The sequence below is a fragment of the Dipteris shenzhenensis genome, chromosome 27 (genome assembly GCF_047967505.1).
Source record: "Dipteris shenzhenensis isolate YYH24624 ecotype China chromosome 27, Dip_SZ_1.0, whole genome shotgun sequence".
Taxonomy (NCBI): Eukaryota; Viridiplantae; Streptophyta; class Polypodiopsida; order Gleicheniales; family Dipteridaceae; genus Dipteris; species Dipteris shenzhenensis.
Window position 1 is genome coordinate 16,010,767 of NC_141622.1, and position 18,606 is coordinate 16,029,372.

Here is an 18,606-nt window from a genome sequence, read left to right on the forward strand (position 1 = left end):
TCACAAAATTGGTTGTCGATTGCCGTAAGTCTTACTACCATGTATACCTCATGGTCATCGACTAGTGGAGTCATGTGGGTGTCTAATGAAGGCGTTTACACGTTGGGCGCCCAGTTTGGGCAACATGGGTGTGCCTTGAACTTGGTATCTTGTGATTCGAAGGGGCCCCAATATCGTAGGTAGTCAAGACCCCCTCCCCCCTCCGCCTACCCCTGCCCCCTTGCCCCTCCCTTCCACCGCGCTCCTGTGCCATCCCTCCCGCCCCCCCAAGTTGACAAATGGTCCAGACAAATGCGTTCGGCAATAGGAAGCTAGCTCCCTTGTCAATTCAGCTTTTTTTTAAAATTGGGCATACGCTTGGTGTGTAAGCACACACCGCCCACCCCTTTTCTTGCAACGGCGGGTATTAGGAGTGTGTATTCGGAGTGGCTTAGAGCCGTGGGTCAACCTTAAAAGTCTCCACCACACAAAATATCATGCCATTTGCGTGTGAACATATGTGAGGGTGAAATGAAGCAAATGTTCAAACGGAGAGGCACCAAGCCATATGGGTTCCAGAGGAGAAAGGGCTCCCCAGTGGCCTTTCCGGAGGTGAAGTGAGAACAAAGTCTTTGAGGGGCTTTCGTGTTGATCTCTTCTCTTTGGTTTTGTTGTTCTCTTGTTTCTTCCGATTGCTTTTGGATCACTATTCATCTCTCAATTTTGCGCATCGCAATCCTCCTTCCTCATCTCTGTAGGTTTTGGTTTGCCGTTCCGTCTTCATGCCTCTGCATCGCCGGATTTGGCTGCCTTGAACTGCACAAGGGGAATTTCGCAACCGGTACAATTTGACGCTGTGAAGCTGATATGGCTGAAGAGAAGCACAACCTCAAAAATCCATCCGTTAAGCGGATTCTCCAGGAATTGAAAGAAATGCAGAGTCATACCAGTGATGAATATATGAGTCTCCCGTTGGAGGTAATCTTCTCGGGCACACGAAATTTCGCTTTGTATGAGCATTACGATACTTTGTGATCGGGAACCTATAAACTCACTGTAATCCGACGAGTAGTTTTGCACAGTGCTTCGCATCTGACCGTGTCAACCGGCAGCAGTGGAGAATTGCATGGAATTAACAGCTCTGTGCTTATGGACATCTTCCAGGATAACATCTTCGAATGGCAATTTGCGATCCGTGGGCCCCAAGATTCAGAATTTGAAGGAGGTATTTATCATGGGCGCATCCAGCTGCCCCCTGAGTACCCCTTCAAACCCCCTGCATTCATGCTGCTTACGGTAATTTATGATAGCTTTCTGCTCTATCCGAAATTTAAACGCCAATTTAAGGCATTGTCGGCCGTCAACACGGTACCATTAAAAATTCCGCCAGCACAAAAATGGAGCCGTGATTGCAAGCATGCTAGCTAAAGTAGTTTGAATTGATATTAGGATTGTTCGCAGCGTCTGAAGCGGTCTTCGTAGGCATCCCTATTCGTATTTGGAGGAAAAAATCTTTGTTTTCTTTTATGACGTGCATATACTTCTGACTTGTGAGAATTCTGTAAAATTCTCGAATTCAGTCGGATCTCTCTCTATGTCTACGTTTTTCCATCGGGTTGCATAGGTTGCACTGTTGTTCATCCTTCTCTTTTCTACGAAGGAATACAAAGTCAAGCCATTTTCTATGTGAGGGCTACCCCTCACGTTTCTATCGGGATTATCTTGGTCTCTTGTGTGTAAGGGACGTACTTCTACATTCTTGTGGTACATGAAAACAGTGATTTGCAACTGTGGCTGCTCACATTGGTGGAATTCAAAGCTTTACGGTCTAGCAGATGCATAAATTGAAGTGCAAGAGCGTCATGTTAACGAATGTGACATATTCTTTATCAAACTCTTATTTGTTCAGGCTACATCCTGGCTAACAGCAGAACAGGAGCACTGGACATATCTGTTCCTCTAATTGTGTCTAACTGAGAGTGCACCTGTTCACTGGTGACATTCATCTGTACATGAAAGTATGCATTTTCTGTAAAGGCATACAGATGGACATCTGTGTGCACATAGACTTGTTTTCCTCGAGTGAAAGCACGCATTGACATCTGTATCCACATAGAGTCATGTTTATGTGAGTGGCTAGAGAAGGAACTTTCACTGGCTTCAGGTGGCTTAAGACCTTCTATGAATCTACGCTGTTGAAGGCTGCAAGGAAGCTTCTGCCATTGCTAAATAGAATAGCAACGGTTGAAAGATTGTACACTAATGGAGGAAGCAATGAGGATAGAGCATTCCAGATGAGCAATGAAACTTGAAAGAGCTATTCTCCCTTCTGGACAATTCCATCGAGTTATACAACTTTGCACAGCGATGGTGTATAACTCCCTGTGCTTTCTGCTTGTTGCCTTGTTTAATCAAATAAACTCAAAGAATACAAAATGCGTAAGCGAGTTCTCGTGCATAGTGGAAATTAGCAGAACTGAACTTGAAATTTAGTTTGATATAAGACAGTAATGGAAGCATTTACAAGGGTAACACACGAATGCTTTATGTAGGGGCTCCTATTCCCTCTCTTGCACTCATAACTGTGTCAATCAAAATCCCAGAAACATCACTCTTATGCAGTTGACTTCAAAACATTCTCTGGACTTCTTTAAAACTCTGAGGAGTCCGTTGCAATGTTGGAATCAGAGCTGTTTAAAGAGAAAAACGGGGCAGTAGATAGGGGGTTATGGCTGACTGAGTTTACTGATCAAGAGGGGAAGAAGAGGCAGAGGCAGGAGGGGTTGCACATTGCTTTAGAATGCATGGGCAAAAGTCCATGGGGAAGAAGAGGGCTCAAGCAAGGGGTTCAGGGAGGACAGTTCCATGAAATTGCAAGGTGGGAAACCTGCAAAGGAACGACCCTCCTTTTACAGCCCAAGGATGGGCTGGGCATCACCCCCAAAGTGGGGCGTGGATGCCAAGGAGGAATGCTTTGAGTCTAGAATCAGGAATTAGGTGAGTAGCCTGAGCCTTGATGGGTTTCTTTGCAAGTTTGCGTGGATCCATTGACTGGATGGACACTTGGTCCACGAGATGACGTGGGTGCCATATGCTCCAAGTGACCCTGCCACATGTCTAGAGGATGGTACATATGTTCACATGCTGCCTTGTGTACCTTGCCACCTCATGCCAAATGTACATTGTGACATGTCATAGGGCTGCCACATCAGCATGTTTGACATCATGCCACATTAACAAGATTCCCTGTGTCATGCCACATCAGCAAGCTGCCTAGCCATGTAACTTTGGGATTGTAAGTCAATATTCAATCTTGACTGGCTTTCAGTATTCCTGGACTTAAGGTCTACAAGAATGTCCCTATTTTAGTAGTTCTGTGGTAAATTTGTAAGCACGTGTCTTATGTATATCTGCAGTATCTTTTTAGGGAAACTTTTTCAGAGGCTCTTCTTGAGCAGAATAGTCTTTATGGTTGAGGTTTTCTATGTATTTTTAAAATATCATTTGTTGTTCAATAAAAGTGTTTTTATTTGGAGAGGTGACACTCCCTTATTTTTAAAATATCATTTTTCAATGAAAGTTTTTGTGTCCAGAGAGGTGACACTCCCTTTGGCCTTAACATTGAAGTTGTCCTCAACTTAGAGCCAAGTAAAATGTATATCTTTCACTAAAATACAAATTGAATCAACTTGGGGTCTGGGTTGTTCTCTTAAGCAATCTTGTTGATGTATATCTTTCACTAAAATACAAATCGAATCAACTTGGATTCTGGGTTGTTCTCTTAAGCAATCTACGTAAATTTCTTTTCTAGCAGTGCTATGAGTGGTCTGAGCTTTACAGTCAACAACATAGCCTGCTTAAATACATAATCTATGTGCACAAACTCAATCATTTACCAGAGGTTCGTGGGCTGTTTTCTTAAGCAATCTTGTTGATGTGTGCAAGAAGACCCAAATCACTCAACATAAATTCTTTAGCAGTGCTATGACTGATCTTTGGTAATTCAATCATGATTTTTGTGTAATATTCATAAAGGTTGTCAAGAATCATGCTGTTATGAGTTGCATACATATTTCACAATATCGATAGGTAAAACACCCTCTTAATGGTGGCTCTGAAGACATCCCACTGGACAATCTGCTTATATATAGAGTCCACTACAATTTCCCCCGTCATTTGAGATATAATGTGGCACATGCTACTATTGAATTCTCAAGAGTATGTGGATTGAAAGAAACTCTTCCATGTTTCAAGCCATCCCTCAAGTGCCTGTGCATCCTTGTTTGTTGACTTAACTAGTAAGGCAAAATGTGGGCCCATATTTTAAATTAGACTCTGCAACAATTGGATGGCGTGCCGGTGATGGTGCATATGTGATGCTCAAGGTCACCAACCTCTGCTGTGTGAGCTGAGAATCTCTTTCCATAATTTGGGTTTGTCGACTGTATCAACGTTTTTGATGTGTACCAACTTAAATTGATTCTCACTTGACATCTGCTTAGATTCGATTTCCTGTGCTGTAAGCCTAACAATTTCACTTAGAAATTGCGTTTAAAGTGTGATATAGTCTACTTTACCAAGAAAAAAGAAGATTAGCTTGTTTTAATAGTCTCTTAGAAAATCTTCTCCCATCCAACAACCTGGATGACGATCAGGAATCTCTGCTTCCTCCAGAGATCCTGAAAATTCTCTGGGGAACCCCTTCCCTCCTTGGCAGAACAGGTTTGCCTACAGAGGAAGTTTCCGAGCAAGAAGAGTTGCAGGATGAGGAGGAAGATGAAGATGAGTCGAGCATGTTACTCCTTAAAAGAACAGATGAATGTGTTGAGGGTGATTGAGGCTATTGTGGAAGATTACAAGCATGGAGTTCAACAGATGGAGCAGCGCGAGGCCATGCTTATCAAATATTCAAGAGCTCTTGCTAGCAGGAGACTCAAGGTCAGCATGCTCGCACCCACTAATGGAAGACAAGGTTCTGTGATGAAACCTTGAGGTATGCAGTGGCAGAGCAAGGGTGGATCCTCTGAGGTCAGTGTTAAAGTTTGGCATCTCATGGTGAGAGAGGGCATAATTGTGGGTGTGCCCACCTGGAGTGAGGAGTAGGGTTAGACCCATGGTCAGGGCTGAGTTGGGGCCTCATTTGGGCTCCCAACCAGGTCGGGTTACCTGATCTGACTGGTTGAGTTGACCTCACCTAACCCGCCTTGGTTGGGTCGGTCAGCCAACTTGCTGGTCGGCTCAGGGTTGACCTGAGAAGAAACAGGGGTCGGCTTGTGGAGAAGGCAGCAAGCCCCCCCCCCCCCCCCCAAATTCTGTAGTGGGCTGGTTTTCGCCAGGTGTGGAGTTTGGTCTAGTTCCATGGGACCCCCTTGTACGAGCAATGAGGACAAGCTCAATGGCACGAACTATGCCCGTTGGAAGCTCAATCTAAAGAGATTTGGTTCATACACAAGGGCCTTTGGGAGATAGTTCAAGGTTACTAAAGAAAGCCCGAACGTTCAAAGAGCTCTATTCGTTGGGATACTGCTCGAAAAGACGCCTTCCTGGAAGAGCTTTAGGATGGGAAGGACCGGGACTCAAAGGCACATTCAGCATTGGTCCAGATGATCACTAAGGAGGTTTGTCCAGCTGTCCTGGAAGAGCTTCAGGATGGGAAGGACTGGGACTCAAAGGCACATTCAGCATTGGTCCAGATGATCACTAAGGAGGTTTGTCCAGCTGTCCACAAACGTTGACAAGCGCATTCGAGGTATGGTCGAAATTGGAGGATCTTCATGCTAGGGGTTTGGCGATGCAAGCTATCACTTTGCAACAAGGACAGCTGTACAATCTTGAGGTCCCATAGGGAGTACCATACAGCCATTCTTGATGAAAGTTAAGGTCATCCATGACCAGCTTAAGGCTATGGGTGCTGCCCTCACCTCTCTCCAGTTGGTGGCCCTCATCCTTACCAAGCTTTCACCAAATTACGACATGGTTTCTCGAGCATTGCGGTGCTAGGTCATGATGAATCAGCTGAAATTTGAAGATCTATTCTCCCTTCTCATTGAAGAGGAGTCAGTCCTCTTGTCTCAGGGAAAGCTTCGGGTCACTACTATGAGTGGTGTTGAAGCACTTTTGATAGTGCACAGGAAAAAGTGGAGCAAGTGCCACAAATGTGGGAAGCAAGGACATTTGGCCAGAGATTGTCGGTCCAAAGGCAAAGCCAAGGACCAGGACTTGGAGTGCGACTCATCTTCCCAGTTAGGTGGCTCCAAGGCAGCAACTGTTGCCAAGGAACACCAGATAGTACCTGCCTTCTGACTTACCTCCACAGGTCGCAGCTAGAGAGGATATGTGGCTGGGTATGCGGGCTGATTACGGCCCCTATCAGTTGAAAGTGTGGCAAGCAAAGCAAAAGCTGTAGTGCACCAAATGTTTCGATGTTCGTGGCTTGATGGTGCAGAGTATGGACACGGTGTGTTCATGTGTTCATTGTTCGAGGTTCCTGTTTGTGATTTGTTGACTGGTGTGTCCCGACAGATTGTTATATTCCATTGGGAACTCAGTGCAGATGACTATCAAAGCCAAGGAAATCTCTTTTGCTGTTAGAGGTGGCATTCTGCTTCAAGGATCCAAGCTCTCAGGTGCTATCCCCAAGGTGAATCTAGTAGGCGCACTGTTGGAGGGTCCATGGTTGGATCTTCATCGGCTTGCTTCTTTGGATTGCTCTGCCACCATGATCTGTAGAGAGGGGTGTTAAGGTTTGGCATCTCATAGTGAGTGGGCTTATTTGTGGGTGTCCTGCTCGGAGTGAGGAGTACGATTAGAGGTATCCTGGCCCATGGTTAGGGCTGAGTTGGGGCCCATTTCGGCTCCCAACCAGGTTGGTTACCCGATCTGACTGGTGGGGTCAACCAACCTTGGTTGGGCGGGTCAACCGCCCCGCTGGTCTGTCCCTACCCTTGTTGGCCAACCAGGCTGGCTGGAGGCTGATGAAAGGCTCCCCCCCTCTCCACTTTGCAGAGTCGTTCTCCGGAGTCCCTTGGTTTTCTCCTCAGGCTGAGTTGTATTTCTTGAAATATTGCTATTGCCTCACTCCTGTGTCATTTTCTCTCGCTCTGCATGCTTCCGCACATTGTGCAGCTCAATGTGTATAATTCATTTGCAATTGACCTCAATGTACGTTTGGGATTGACTTCTCAGTGTTTATTTTGCACAATAGTCTTAATCAGCAATCCAATGAAATCTGCAACACTCACTTGCTTTACATCTGTGTTGTGGCCTGAATCGAATGTTTTGGAGATTGGTGCTACCAATGGTGTATGATATTTATTGGAATAATTGTCTGAAATTTTCTTTTAAGTGAGCTCAAGCGATTGTGCATGCCAATAGTGAATGCTCATAGAGGCAAGCAATTTGGGAGGCATATATATATATATATAGAGAGAGAGAGAGAGAGAGAGAGAGAGAGAGAGAGAGTATAGTAGGTCTTCGAAAGATTGAAGGGTCTATGAGACTGAAAGAAACCTGATACAATGAGCTGAAAGGGTGGAGCCTCTAATTGGGCATCATCACCCACAATGAATACAACATAATGAAATCTCAACAGATCTAATACATGAGAAATCTGGGTGGAAGCTCAAGGGGAGGTTGGTGATGAATGAGGCTGCAATGAATACAACATAATGAAATCACAACAGATCTAATACATGAGAAATCTGGGTGGAAGCTCAAGGGGAGGTTGGCGATGGATGAGGCTGTTATGACAAGAAACCTGTGATAGAGTGCTGACAATGGTCTGTGCGTGTGGTCCGCTGTGGTCTCCTAGCATCTGCCCTATGTCTGATGAGCCACTATTAACCCCATCAGTCGTGTCCCCAATCCAGTGAACATGGAGGGAGGATCCCCAAGTGTGATCTGTGCGACAACCCACTGTCGAGTCTGTGGTGTCCCCAGCTCTGGATCTTGGCCTCGCCGACTACCCCATGATCTGCTGGTCCATGTGATCTGGATGGAACAACTTCGTGAATCGTGATCATGCTCTGGGCAGAGTCTGTATCGTGACCCTGTCTCTGTATCCTGAGCAAGTGCGCTCTTTGTTTGACGATCTCATGAATGAAAGCGGCAAGGCATCTCTGATTTGGGTAAGAGAGGAAGCTGGCTTGAAACCATCTTTGAGTAGATAGTAATAACGACCTCGAATCTCATAGTAGATAGGGCATTGGAAAGCAAAATGCTCCTCTGACTTCATCTGATGGCAATGACACAGGGTGCATATGCGGCTGTCCCGAGGAAGGCCTTCAGCCCCCGTCCACTCTCAATATGAAATCAGTGCGATGAGACACGGAACTCTTTGATTGATCAAATATGGGAGTTGGATCTGGTGTATCCTGGGGGATCAACGCCTCCAATGAAATCCGTAAAAAGTGGTCCCTGTAGAAGTTGAGAGTCATTGGAAGCTCGCTGGGTGCCAATCAGTTCCTGAATGCATGTAGCTGTAGGAGGTCCTCTTGAATGACCTAGTTGACCTCGTGATATGTGAGTGGGACTGAAGGAGCCTCGTATACTAGAAAGGGGATAATATATCCATGGTAGTGCCAAACTCTCAAACCACCTGCATGTGTGCGGATACCAACATCTCTGGTCACCCTCAATTACTAAGTTCATGGAGGAAGATAGGGCCAGCCACGGTAGTCTACGTCTTCCTGAGGTGCAAGAGCCATACTTCCTAATTCGGTAGAGGTATGTGATGACTTGAAACGCTGAGAGAGAGAGAGAGAGAGAGAGAGAGAGAGAGTTTTGTGTGCTTGTTGAACTTATTTTTTCAACCAGCTGTTGCTGGATCTCGTTTGCATCGATTTGCGTAGAGAGAGAGAGAGAGAGAGAGAGGTTTGAATTCCTTGCTTTTATTGACAGCCCAATGGGAGATTTGAAACTCAAACAAAAATTTGTCTGAGCATATCTCAACACCACCCAGAACATTGGCAACCATCATGGAGTGGTCAGTAAATTAAAAACTTCAGCTCTAGCTACAAATCACACTTTTAATATGTTGAGAAATGCCCTGGATACTTGTGAGCTCTTAGAGTAACTTAAGTGCATTTTACTGACATCTGGTTCTTGATTTGTGACTCATTTTCTTGCCAAGGATAGAGCTTTTGTTAAGTGATGTTGGAACTTGATGGCTGCAGTCAGAACAGCATTGGTTGCTCTCATAGCTTTCATGCCCACAAAACCTGATGGAGCTATTGGCTCACTTGATTACACGAAAGAAGAAAGGAGTGCTCTTGCTGTCAAATCACGTGCTACACCGCCAAAATATGGCAATGCAGAGCGTCAACGTGTAATTGATGAGGTAAGGGTTGGTAAGAGAAGTCTGTTCCTGCCAAATTCTTTTATCCTTGACAATGATATTCTGTTCTCACAAAAGTGAAATTTCCTTTGTAGCTGCATTACCTGACTTGCCAACTTGTGCTTTAAGCTGAAATTGACTGTGCTCTTCAGATCCATGAACACATGTTGAGGAAGGCCCCACCTGTGCCTGATGGTTCCCTTACGTCTGCTCCTCCTGTTGAGGAGGAAGCAATAAAAGAGAAACCTGTTGTGGAGGATGCTATACTTCCAGATGTTACGCAAAGACCAGAAGACAGTTCTCATTTAGAGGGAGAGATTTGTTCAGAGATTGTACATAATGTTCAGAATCTGCATGCCGATACAAATACTGGGCCTCTAGCAGACAATTTCAATGTAGATTATAAGCTTACATCTAATATTCCTAGTGATCAGGAAGCTCCAATTGCTGTTCCCCTTATCAAAGACGCGTCTCAGCCAGTTGAACAGATGGAGCCTATTCCAAGACCTGTAGCCAGAATTCAACCTGCTGATGATCGGTTTCTGACAGTATTGGCAGTTGCATTGACTGTGGCCCTTGTGGCTGTTATTGTCAAAAAATTCATGAAGTCTTTTTGGTGGTTTGATGCTGGTAGCATTTGAGCTAGGAGGGTGTTGCTTTCTACTCATAAGTTCCAGTGCCCAGACTAGTGCCCCTCTACCCATCTAGAATAAAGCTTGCAAGATCAGTTGCTTCCAGCACATTCATTGAGATCTTTAAATTCATATCATGACTTCTTGTAAGCCATTGTGTCTTGGTATCTAGATAATTTCAATCCTGATTATAGATATTGAAGGTATAGTGTGTTGACTTTTTAATTATGTTTTTACCTTGTGTTCAGAATTGACACAGTAAGGGCCTTGCCAAATGGTAAACGAGCTTATGTGGTGACTGTTCTTGGGCAGTGGTTGTCAGAGTGCTCAGGTTTGTGACGTCTTGCGGTTAAGTAAACAAGGGTTCAATCTATAACGTTTTCAATGTTGGGCAATCAAGTGGGTGTGTAGGTGGACTATGGGGGTGGGCTGGGGTTTATGATTTAGTGGGTGTGTGGGGGTGTGTGCATGTGTGGGTGCAGGGGTGGTAGTGCATGAAGTGTGCATGTGAATGTGCTAATGGGTGTGGAAGAGAGAGAGAGAGAGAGAGAGAGAGAGAGAGAGAGAGGAGGGGGGGGAGGAGGGAGGGAGGGAAGGAGATGATGATGATGAATCGTTCTAACGTCCATTAGAGGTTGAATATGACTTATGGAACCAAAAGAATCATTACAAAAGGAAGATATGACAGAATCTATCTTGTTCAGCAGAGTATGCTGGACACTCTGGAAGGGCTTGCTGCTCGGTCTCAACTGATGCTTGGCTGTGGAGTAAGCAGAACCATTCCTCCCACGGTATCTAGTCCTGTCCCCCCATGTGCCAATGGCTTCTCTCACATCTGAATTAATGTAGGCATGTCCATACGGAAGCTATTATTCTGTGTGTCTACCTACGCACTGGGTATGTACTAGCTCAATCAAGCATGTGCCCACGATTTTGAAAAATGGGAAATTCCCATGTTGATAAATGGGAAATTCCCATTAGTTAGTTCCTCCCCCTCGAGGCACAAATGGACACAGTTAAGCTAACTTGAGGGCCTCCCAAATCATTAAAGTAAAATTAACCTATGATGAACATAAAAAATGTTACAACATCCCCTCTTGGCTTGTTCCTCTTTGCTTCCCTTACCTGTCCCAAGCTCTCAAACGATTCTCTAATTCCAGTTCCTTCCCCATCTCTTTTGCTCAACTACATGAGAGGAAGCGAGCATAGCCCTTGGGGTGGCACCTTCTACGCAATTGAACCTACCGGAGAGCACATGAACGTATCTTTTTAGCGCTCTGCCTCACCCCAAAAGTGTTGGATCTGTTGGCCCTCCCAAAGTTCAGCACCATGTTTCAGGTTCCAAGCGAGTGGTCAAGTTTAGGCCTCCTGTGAACAAGGCCCTCATTGAAGATCCGGAGGACGATGATGAACCCAAAGGCTAGCAGCTCTCTCCTCTCCTTCTCTCCTCCGCTCTATCCTCTTACTGGTATGGTCCTCTGCGTGTGGTAGAAGCATCGGTCTGGTCTCTATCGCCTCCCTCACTGTCGGCGTATACTCTCCTTTCTCCCTCTCCCTAGCTGCGGTGATCTCCACTGGCGTTGCTCTGACAGGGCTTGGTGGCGATGAGTGACTATGGCAAAAGGGCATGGCAGCTTGGCTATGGCGGCCGGTTAGGTTAGGTCGAGGTCACGTTACCGTGTAGGGTTAGGTTGGATTAATATTGTGTTAAATAGGCTAGTTAGGTTAAAGTGAAGTTAGGATACGTAGGCTAATTTAGCATTGGCATTACTGTTAGTACCTTAAGTATCATTTGATCAAGATTAGTGTGAATTTCAAAGAGATTAAATTCCATTTTTAGGATGTGATTTTGGTTTTGATTTTTAAAAAAATCTCGTCTTTGTAAGTGCGCCAATTGGAGTTTAGTGTGTTAGATATAGATTTTTGAAGGAAGGAGAGCTAGTATGCTATGTTGGATCTATCGGCCCTCCCAAAGTTTTTCATCTTGTTTCAGACTGCAAGCGAGTGGTTGAGTTTAGGCCTTCTATGAACAAGGCCCTTGTTGAAGATCTCGAGGAGGATGATGAACCTAAAGGCTAGTGGCTCTCTCCTCTCTTTCTCCTCCTCTGCTCTATCCTCCTACTCATGCCTATATCGCCCCCCTCCCTCTCCCTCCACTCTATATGTGGCAGTGGCAAGTCGTCCCTCATCTTCTTTCATCGGCCGTGCTCCTCCCTCCTCTATCTCTCCTTCCCCCCGCTATCTCTAAGGGCAGGTATGGTCCTCTACCTATGGTAGAAGCACTGGTCTGGCCTACATTGCCTCCCTCACGCTCGGTGTATCCTCTCCTTTCTCCCTAGGTGCGGCGACCTCCACTGGTGTCACTCTGACAGAGCTTGGTGGTGATGAGTGGCTATGGCAAAAGGGTAGGGCCGCTTCGCTATGGTGGTCGGTTAGGGTTAGGTCGAGGTCACGTTATGGTATAGGGTTAGGTTGGATTGATCTTGTGTTAGATAAGCTAGTTAGGTTAAAGTGAAGTTAGAATACGTAGGTTAATTTTGGCATTGGCATTACTGCTACTACCTTAAGTATTATTTGATCTAGATTAGTGTGAATTTCAAAGTTGTAGATTAAACTGAATTTTTAGCATGTGATTTTATTTTGATTAAAAAAAAGTATTGGCTTTGTAATTGTGCCATCGGAGTTTGGTAGTGTTAGATATAGAGTTTAGAAGGAAGAAAAGCTAGTAGTATGTTAGTCCACTACCTATGTACTAGGTAGGTGTTGGCTTAAGCAAAATATAACTATGTTTAGAGCCCGCGTTCAGTTAAAAGCTTGCCCTTATATAAGGGTTTATATTGTGTGTATAGTATTGGAACTCTGTTTTGTGCTCACTTCTCTCCCATGAGTTGAAGGATTTGCATTAATTCGAATAGGATGTCCTTCGGAGGGCTTTAATAATGATCTCAAAATCAGTGTCTAGTATTTCATCCACCTAGCTATAGGAGTATTGCTCTTGCTTTCGAGATTAGCTTGGTGAGGGAGCTTGTTGGTTGGCATGGCATGCCTTGCACCTTGTGGATTTATCTAACCACTCTTTCTATCCAAGGCTCAATGAGAAAAATGGGGAATACGGATCCCAAAGAAGTTGGTTTAGTATTGTTTTGGAAAATTTCCACCTTGTTCCAAGTGTCTTGTGAGAGCTCCCCAACCTCACCCCCATAGGTAACACTGGTGTGACAAGTGTATCAAACAAAGGCTTCTTGAGTCCCCTATATCATATGTTGGTTGGCCTATATGTGTTCTTAAAGCTGGTATTGGTACTACCGTGGCTCCATTCTTTTCTTTACATATCTATGCCACCTCTTATTAGTATTCAAAAGTGACAACCTCCAGCTGGTGCCATTGTAGAAATGTGATGGGTCGGTGTCCTTGTGATTCTTTACCAAGATGATCTTTGTCTATCCTAAATTCACTATAACCCATTATGTTGGAAAAGTTTCGAAGTCATTCTCTATTCCCATCATTCGTGTGAAGTAAGAGCATAATGGATGTTTGTCCAATCTTTGATTCAGAGATTCCCTATTGCTATGCATATTTGCTTGTCATTTGTTCCAATTACTCTATGCATAGGCCAAGGAGACCTTTGAAACCCCATCTTTCATCTTGACACGACATAGTACATGCTCATCTATTCCACTGGTGTTGCTAGTGTGGCTATCGCAACTGTGTTAGTGTTCAAAGGAGGTTGAGTAACAGCCTACCGAAGGAGAAAGCAGTTTTACAAATATGACCATATACTTGCTAATTTCCATTTGTTTTCAAAGGCATACCACTTGTGCCAGTCTGCCTCTATTCTTCTTTGCATGCATTTTGTGCCATTTGACTTGGAAGAAACCTCCAGCCTCAGGTATTAAAAAGTGAGCACGAATCAACTTGGATGCCCCCATAAGATGAGTATACATTGGGTGCCTCTATCTTTGTGAGTATTAAGTAAGATGATCTTTGTCGTCCCTACATTTATTGAAATCCTTCCACGGTGTGCATCTTCTTGAGAGCATTACATCATCCACGTATGTCAAATCATGCGCTCATAATCTCCTCTTTGTTCTAGATTTTTTATGCATAGACCAAACAAAGTGGGAGAGTGTAGGTAGCCTTGCTTGGCTTCAATGCCAATTGTGACGATGCTTGATGCCTCCTTTTTTATCTTGACATGCCTACATGTTCTTGAGGTAATTCCATTCCCTGGACCCCCATCCTCTTCCATATATTGAGTTTATTGACAACGTTAATGGCCTTCTCAAACCTTACAAAGCAATAGGTGGGGATGCATCCTACTAGTCAAGTCTCTTCCATGCGGAGTAGCGTCACCAAGAGATTGGTGGTATTGTGCTCCTTGCGAAAGCGCCCTAATTGGGCATGCTATGTTTTTTACATTAGGGATTGTGCAAGCACACTAATAGGAAGCACGAATGTGAGCTGACTAGTTTTCCCATATAACAAATAGTTTGATGAGAAGTGCAACACAACAAGATAGAAAGTGAAAGCTTCGAGGAACTTGATTGAACGAAGAAAGTATGAAGAGATGAAAACCCTCTCATCAAGGAAGACTCAAAAGTACAAGTTGGAGGTAGGACCTGTAAAGACCAACAAGTTTATTCGTTATCTGCATGGATCCTGGAAAGTACACAAACATAGACATTCAATGGTAGAGCAATCATTTGTGCATACAAAAGCCACTTATAAGACAACAGGATATGAATTAATGCCTAAAGTTTGTGGTAAGAGCTTGAATGCCTATTTTTCCTCTATGGATTATATAAATGAAGCATTACAACAACTAGAAAATTAAGGCAACTCAATTATGGGACCTCTATATTTGTGACTTGTTCAATGCAACCATGCATGAGAGTTGAATGAATATAGTAACAAGTCATATGGGTAATGATAGGACCAATATGGTTAGCTTGGATTGGCCAAGCTATCTCAGGCTGTCATGGAGGAAAATAAAGCAATTGGGTTGACGATTATCAAAAGAGGGTGAAGCTACAAGTTGGTCTTTACTAGCTTATGAAACTCCCCTTTGCCTCGCCAAATGGTATGATGTCACTTTGAATTTAATTGCTTCAACAACACATGCCATGTAACCACTATGGAGGGTTGTTTGTTCGCACAAGTCTTTCTAGTTGTGTAGCCTTTAGTTGAGATACCAAAGAGATCCACTATACAATGTCGTGTGTCTATGTGGCATGGTTGTAGTCCTCATTAGCATTATCCATTGACAATGACTTACCCAGATCTCCTTCGTCTTTAGCAAGACTTTTCTATGTTTGCCTTTATAGCATTGCCATCTAAAAAAGGCCTATCCCACCCGTGTTCTTTGGCATCTTTCTCCATCCTTCTTTAGGGAAGTGGCACTTGCCACTAGGTTAGAGAAAGAGTCATCATGGCTTACACTAGTCTGTTGTGTGTAGTATGATTATCAAGAGTGTGGTTGCAATAGCAGTTCAATAACAAAGTGGATCACCCAATAGAGGTATTTCAATCGAAATACACCCCATGTCGGCATTTAGTTCAACTACTTGCAATTTGTCAGATAATGTCTTGCAAGTGAAGCAACCTACTTCAACTCCTTCTATAATGTGCACTTGTTTTTGGCACCCAAACTAAGTGTGCCTCATAGTCATCATTTGATGTTCCAAGTAGATAATGAAGGGAGTATACCCATGAGATCCATTTGGCAATGAAATCAAGTCTCATCATGGTGTCCTCTAGGAAAACCTAGTCAACTCTATCATATGCCTTCTCAAAATTGGAAAGTAGGACTGCAATATCCTACTAATTGAGCTGTGCCCAATGTGTGACCTCCCAAAAAGTGAACACATTGTCCAAGATGCAACGATCATGGACAAAGACTATCTAAGTGGCTCGAATGATATCAAGAAGAAGGGGTCTAACGCATAGAGCCAAAGCCTTGCGAGGATCTTGTACACAATCTCAATAAGCGTAATGGGTCTCCAGTTCCTAATAATTGTCTTGTATCCCCCTTTTGGGATGAGACTAATAAGACCAATACACATGGGATTGCCTAAAGATCCAAGCTGAAGAGTCTCTAAGAAAGAAAACAAAAGTTGTGGTCTGATGATATCTCATAAGTTCTTTACTAAAAGAGACAAGCCATCCCCCCTGGTGGGGGGGAAGTTCTTGTAGTGCATGTGTCACCCTCTTGAAGAAATAGAGGGCAATCTAGTATCTTACACATATTGTCTGGAGTGACTTGTAGAACATGATCCCAAGCTCTATTGAATAGAGACTAGAATAGAAGTCATATGCTATCTCCATGAGATGATGGGAGTTTTGCTATAATACACCCACATCATCTCTAAGTATCCACAAGCTATTGAAAGTTTATCTCTATCCTTTAGCTTTGAAAAATTCTGTAGAGCATTTGTCACCCTTATGTACCAAGGAATTTTGTTTGCACATAGAAAGAACTGAGCTCTCCTACATTGAAACTCCTCCAATCTCTCCCATTCTATCAGTTGGCCTCTAAATTTGGCTTCCTTAGCATTGCTCTCACACACACACACACACACACACACACACACACACACACACACACACACACACACATGCACCCACACACACACACACACTCTCTCTCTCTCTCTCTCTCTCTCTCTCTCTCTCTGCTTTACTTTCTATTAGGCATTTTGAAACTTTATCACTTTCTACTTATCAAAATTTGTCACAATATTTTGATCACCACTTTCTACCACTTTTAAGCTCTTTTTTACACTTTTAACTACTACTATTGCTATTATTGCCTTGCCTGCTAATATTTTGATCTCTAGCTCTTTTGAACACTTTTAACTATAGTGCTATTGCTATTATTGTGCTGCCTATTAATTGCTACCTATTTTTAGCACTTCTAAGCACTTTTAAGTGACATTGCTATTATTTCCCATTGCCTTGCCTTTCGCTTGATACCACGTTTTAGGACTTCCAAGTATTAGACTATTATAAAATGGTCTTGTGCTACTAACCCCTACCACTTGGTAGTGTGAAGACTTTCTACCACTTTTGAGCAATTTTAAATGATGTTGCTATTGTTTCCCATTGGCTTGCCTATCATTGCTATTGGTTTGGTCATGATTTTCTATGCAAATTTTAGTCTTTAGTCTTGCTACATAAGATAAATATGTTTTGATTTGATGTCAATTTGTTACATGGTATTTTCAACGAAAAGACTCCCAGAAAGCCATCCCAATGCATGAAATCTTCCTTTCTACTTACGTATCAACACCCTCATTGACGTAGTTTGTGATGAAAAAATCCCCGAGAGAAATACTCATGGCAAAAGCATGGTTGAGGGTGAAAATTCCACCTCAAACCTGTGGTGGACTATAAGAAAAAAGGGGAGCTAATCCAGTCCTAGAGGAAGATAGTTCTCTTGTCACAGAGGCCATGTAGGAAGACCCCTACATGCTCAACCAAATGTCCATTAGAGTGTGTACAATGTTTGTCCAAATACTGGCCATTGCATGAGAAGGGTGGACTTGGGAGCCTTCATGTGCCTCTGTGCATTTGGAGCTTCATATGTGCCAAGCTAAAATGCTTGCTAAGAAGTATCCAGTGAGGCATATGCAATCATGCAAGGAGAATGGGGAGAATTAGCTACGTAGCATGACTCAATTAAGTGTTGTCAAACCATCAGAGCCCAAGAGGAGCCATGGCTCTCATAAAAGATATGATGCCCTAAAAGCGAGCGAAGCTTGTGAGCCCCAAGTCATGAGGAAGAGGGAGGGAACCTTTGCAAATCTTGCCCAATCTGCATGCAGGGACCAACGCCTCCGACTCCAACACTCGCCAAATCCACATACAACTCCGCTACAACCACTGCCCCCAACAATCCTCTACCCCGAATCCTCCCCTGAGATTCAATCACTCCCTTTCACTCCTCCACGCCACAACATGGCTAGATGCTGCTGTGACAATGATGGGGATATCGACCTTGATGCAGAGCCTGACAATTTCTTTAATCGAAGAAATAATAACACTCAAGGCAGGTACCCCTTGGGAAAACTAGAACTTCCCAAATATAATGGTAGGGGAGATCCAGCCTGATTCCTCTAGCATTTTGATGCCGCATGCCGAGCAAGTGGAGATCAATCCCATGAAACCAAGGTGGCTTGGTTTCCCATGGCCTTAACTGATGAAGTGTCTGAATGGTACCTAGACCTTCTAGTGGAAGAGCGCGCCACATGGGACCTACTGCAATTAGAATTTAAAAGACACTTTCAAACGGAGAGGCTACAAGATGATCCCGCTCTCCATCTAAGCAAGATCGAACAAGGCCGTCGAGAAGATGTATGCACGTACCTGGGTAAGATGAAAAGATTAATTACCAAATGTGACCCATGTCCCGATGCAAAGTACCTCACGGCCTGGTTCATTGCAGGACTAAGAAAGAAAATCCGAAAGGATATAAAAAAGATAAGCAGTTATGAAACATTCAGTGCTGCTCATGCGGCAGCCATTGACATCGAGGTGGCACGACCGACCGGTAGATCTAGTACACGAGATAAGCGCTCAAAAAAAGGCAAATCCAAGTCCACTGCCGAAACATCAAATGAAGATCGCCTAGAGGCCATGACCATGAAGATGAAAGAGGACATG

The 18,606-nt window shown here is 43.9% G+C and overlaps 2 protein-coding genes across 2 annotated transcripts in view; one reads left to right on the forward strand and one right to left on the reverse strand.

The window, feature by feature from the left end:
* Positions 1-619: 619 nt before the first annotated feature.
* On the forward strand, positions 620-10,153 carry LOC147883936 (ubiquitin-conjugating enzyme E2 32-like). The gene is made up of 5 exons (XM_087398695.1): positions 620-957; positions 1,144-1,275; positions 8,878-8,962; positions 9,153-9,316; positions 9,466-10,153. The coding sequence occupies exons 1-5, from the start codon at positions 847-849 to the stop codon at positions 9,952-9,954; spliced, it is 981 nt and encodes a 326-aa protein (XP_087254821.1). The 5' UTR covers positions 620-846; the 3' UTR covers positions 9,955-10,153.
* The window catches only part of LOC147883937 (uncharacterized), a 33,651-nt gene continuing 16,936 nt past the window's right edge, over positions 1,892-18,606 (reverse strand). The window contains exon 2 of the mRNA XM_087398698.1: positions 1,892-2,081. The gene's annotated coding sequence lies outside the window, so the exon portion shown is untranslated. The remainder of the gene's footprint in view (positions 2,082-18,606) is intronic.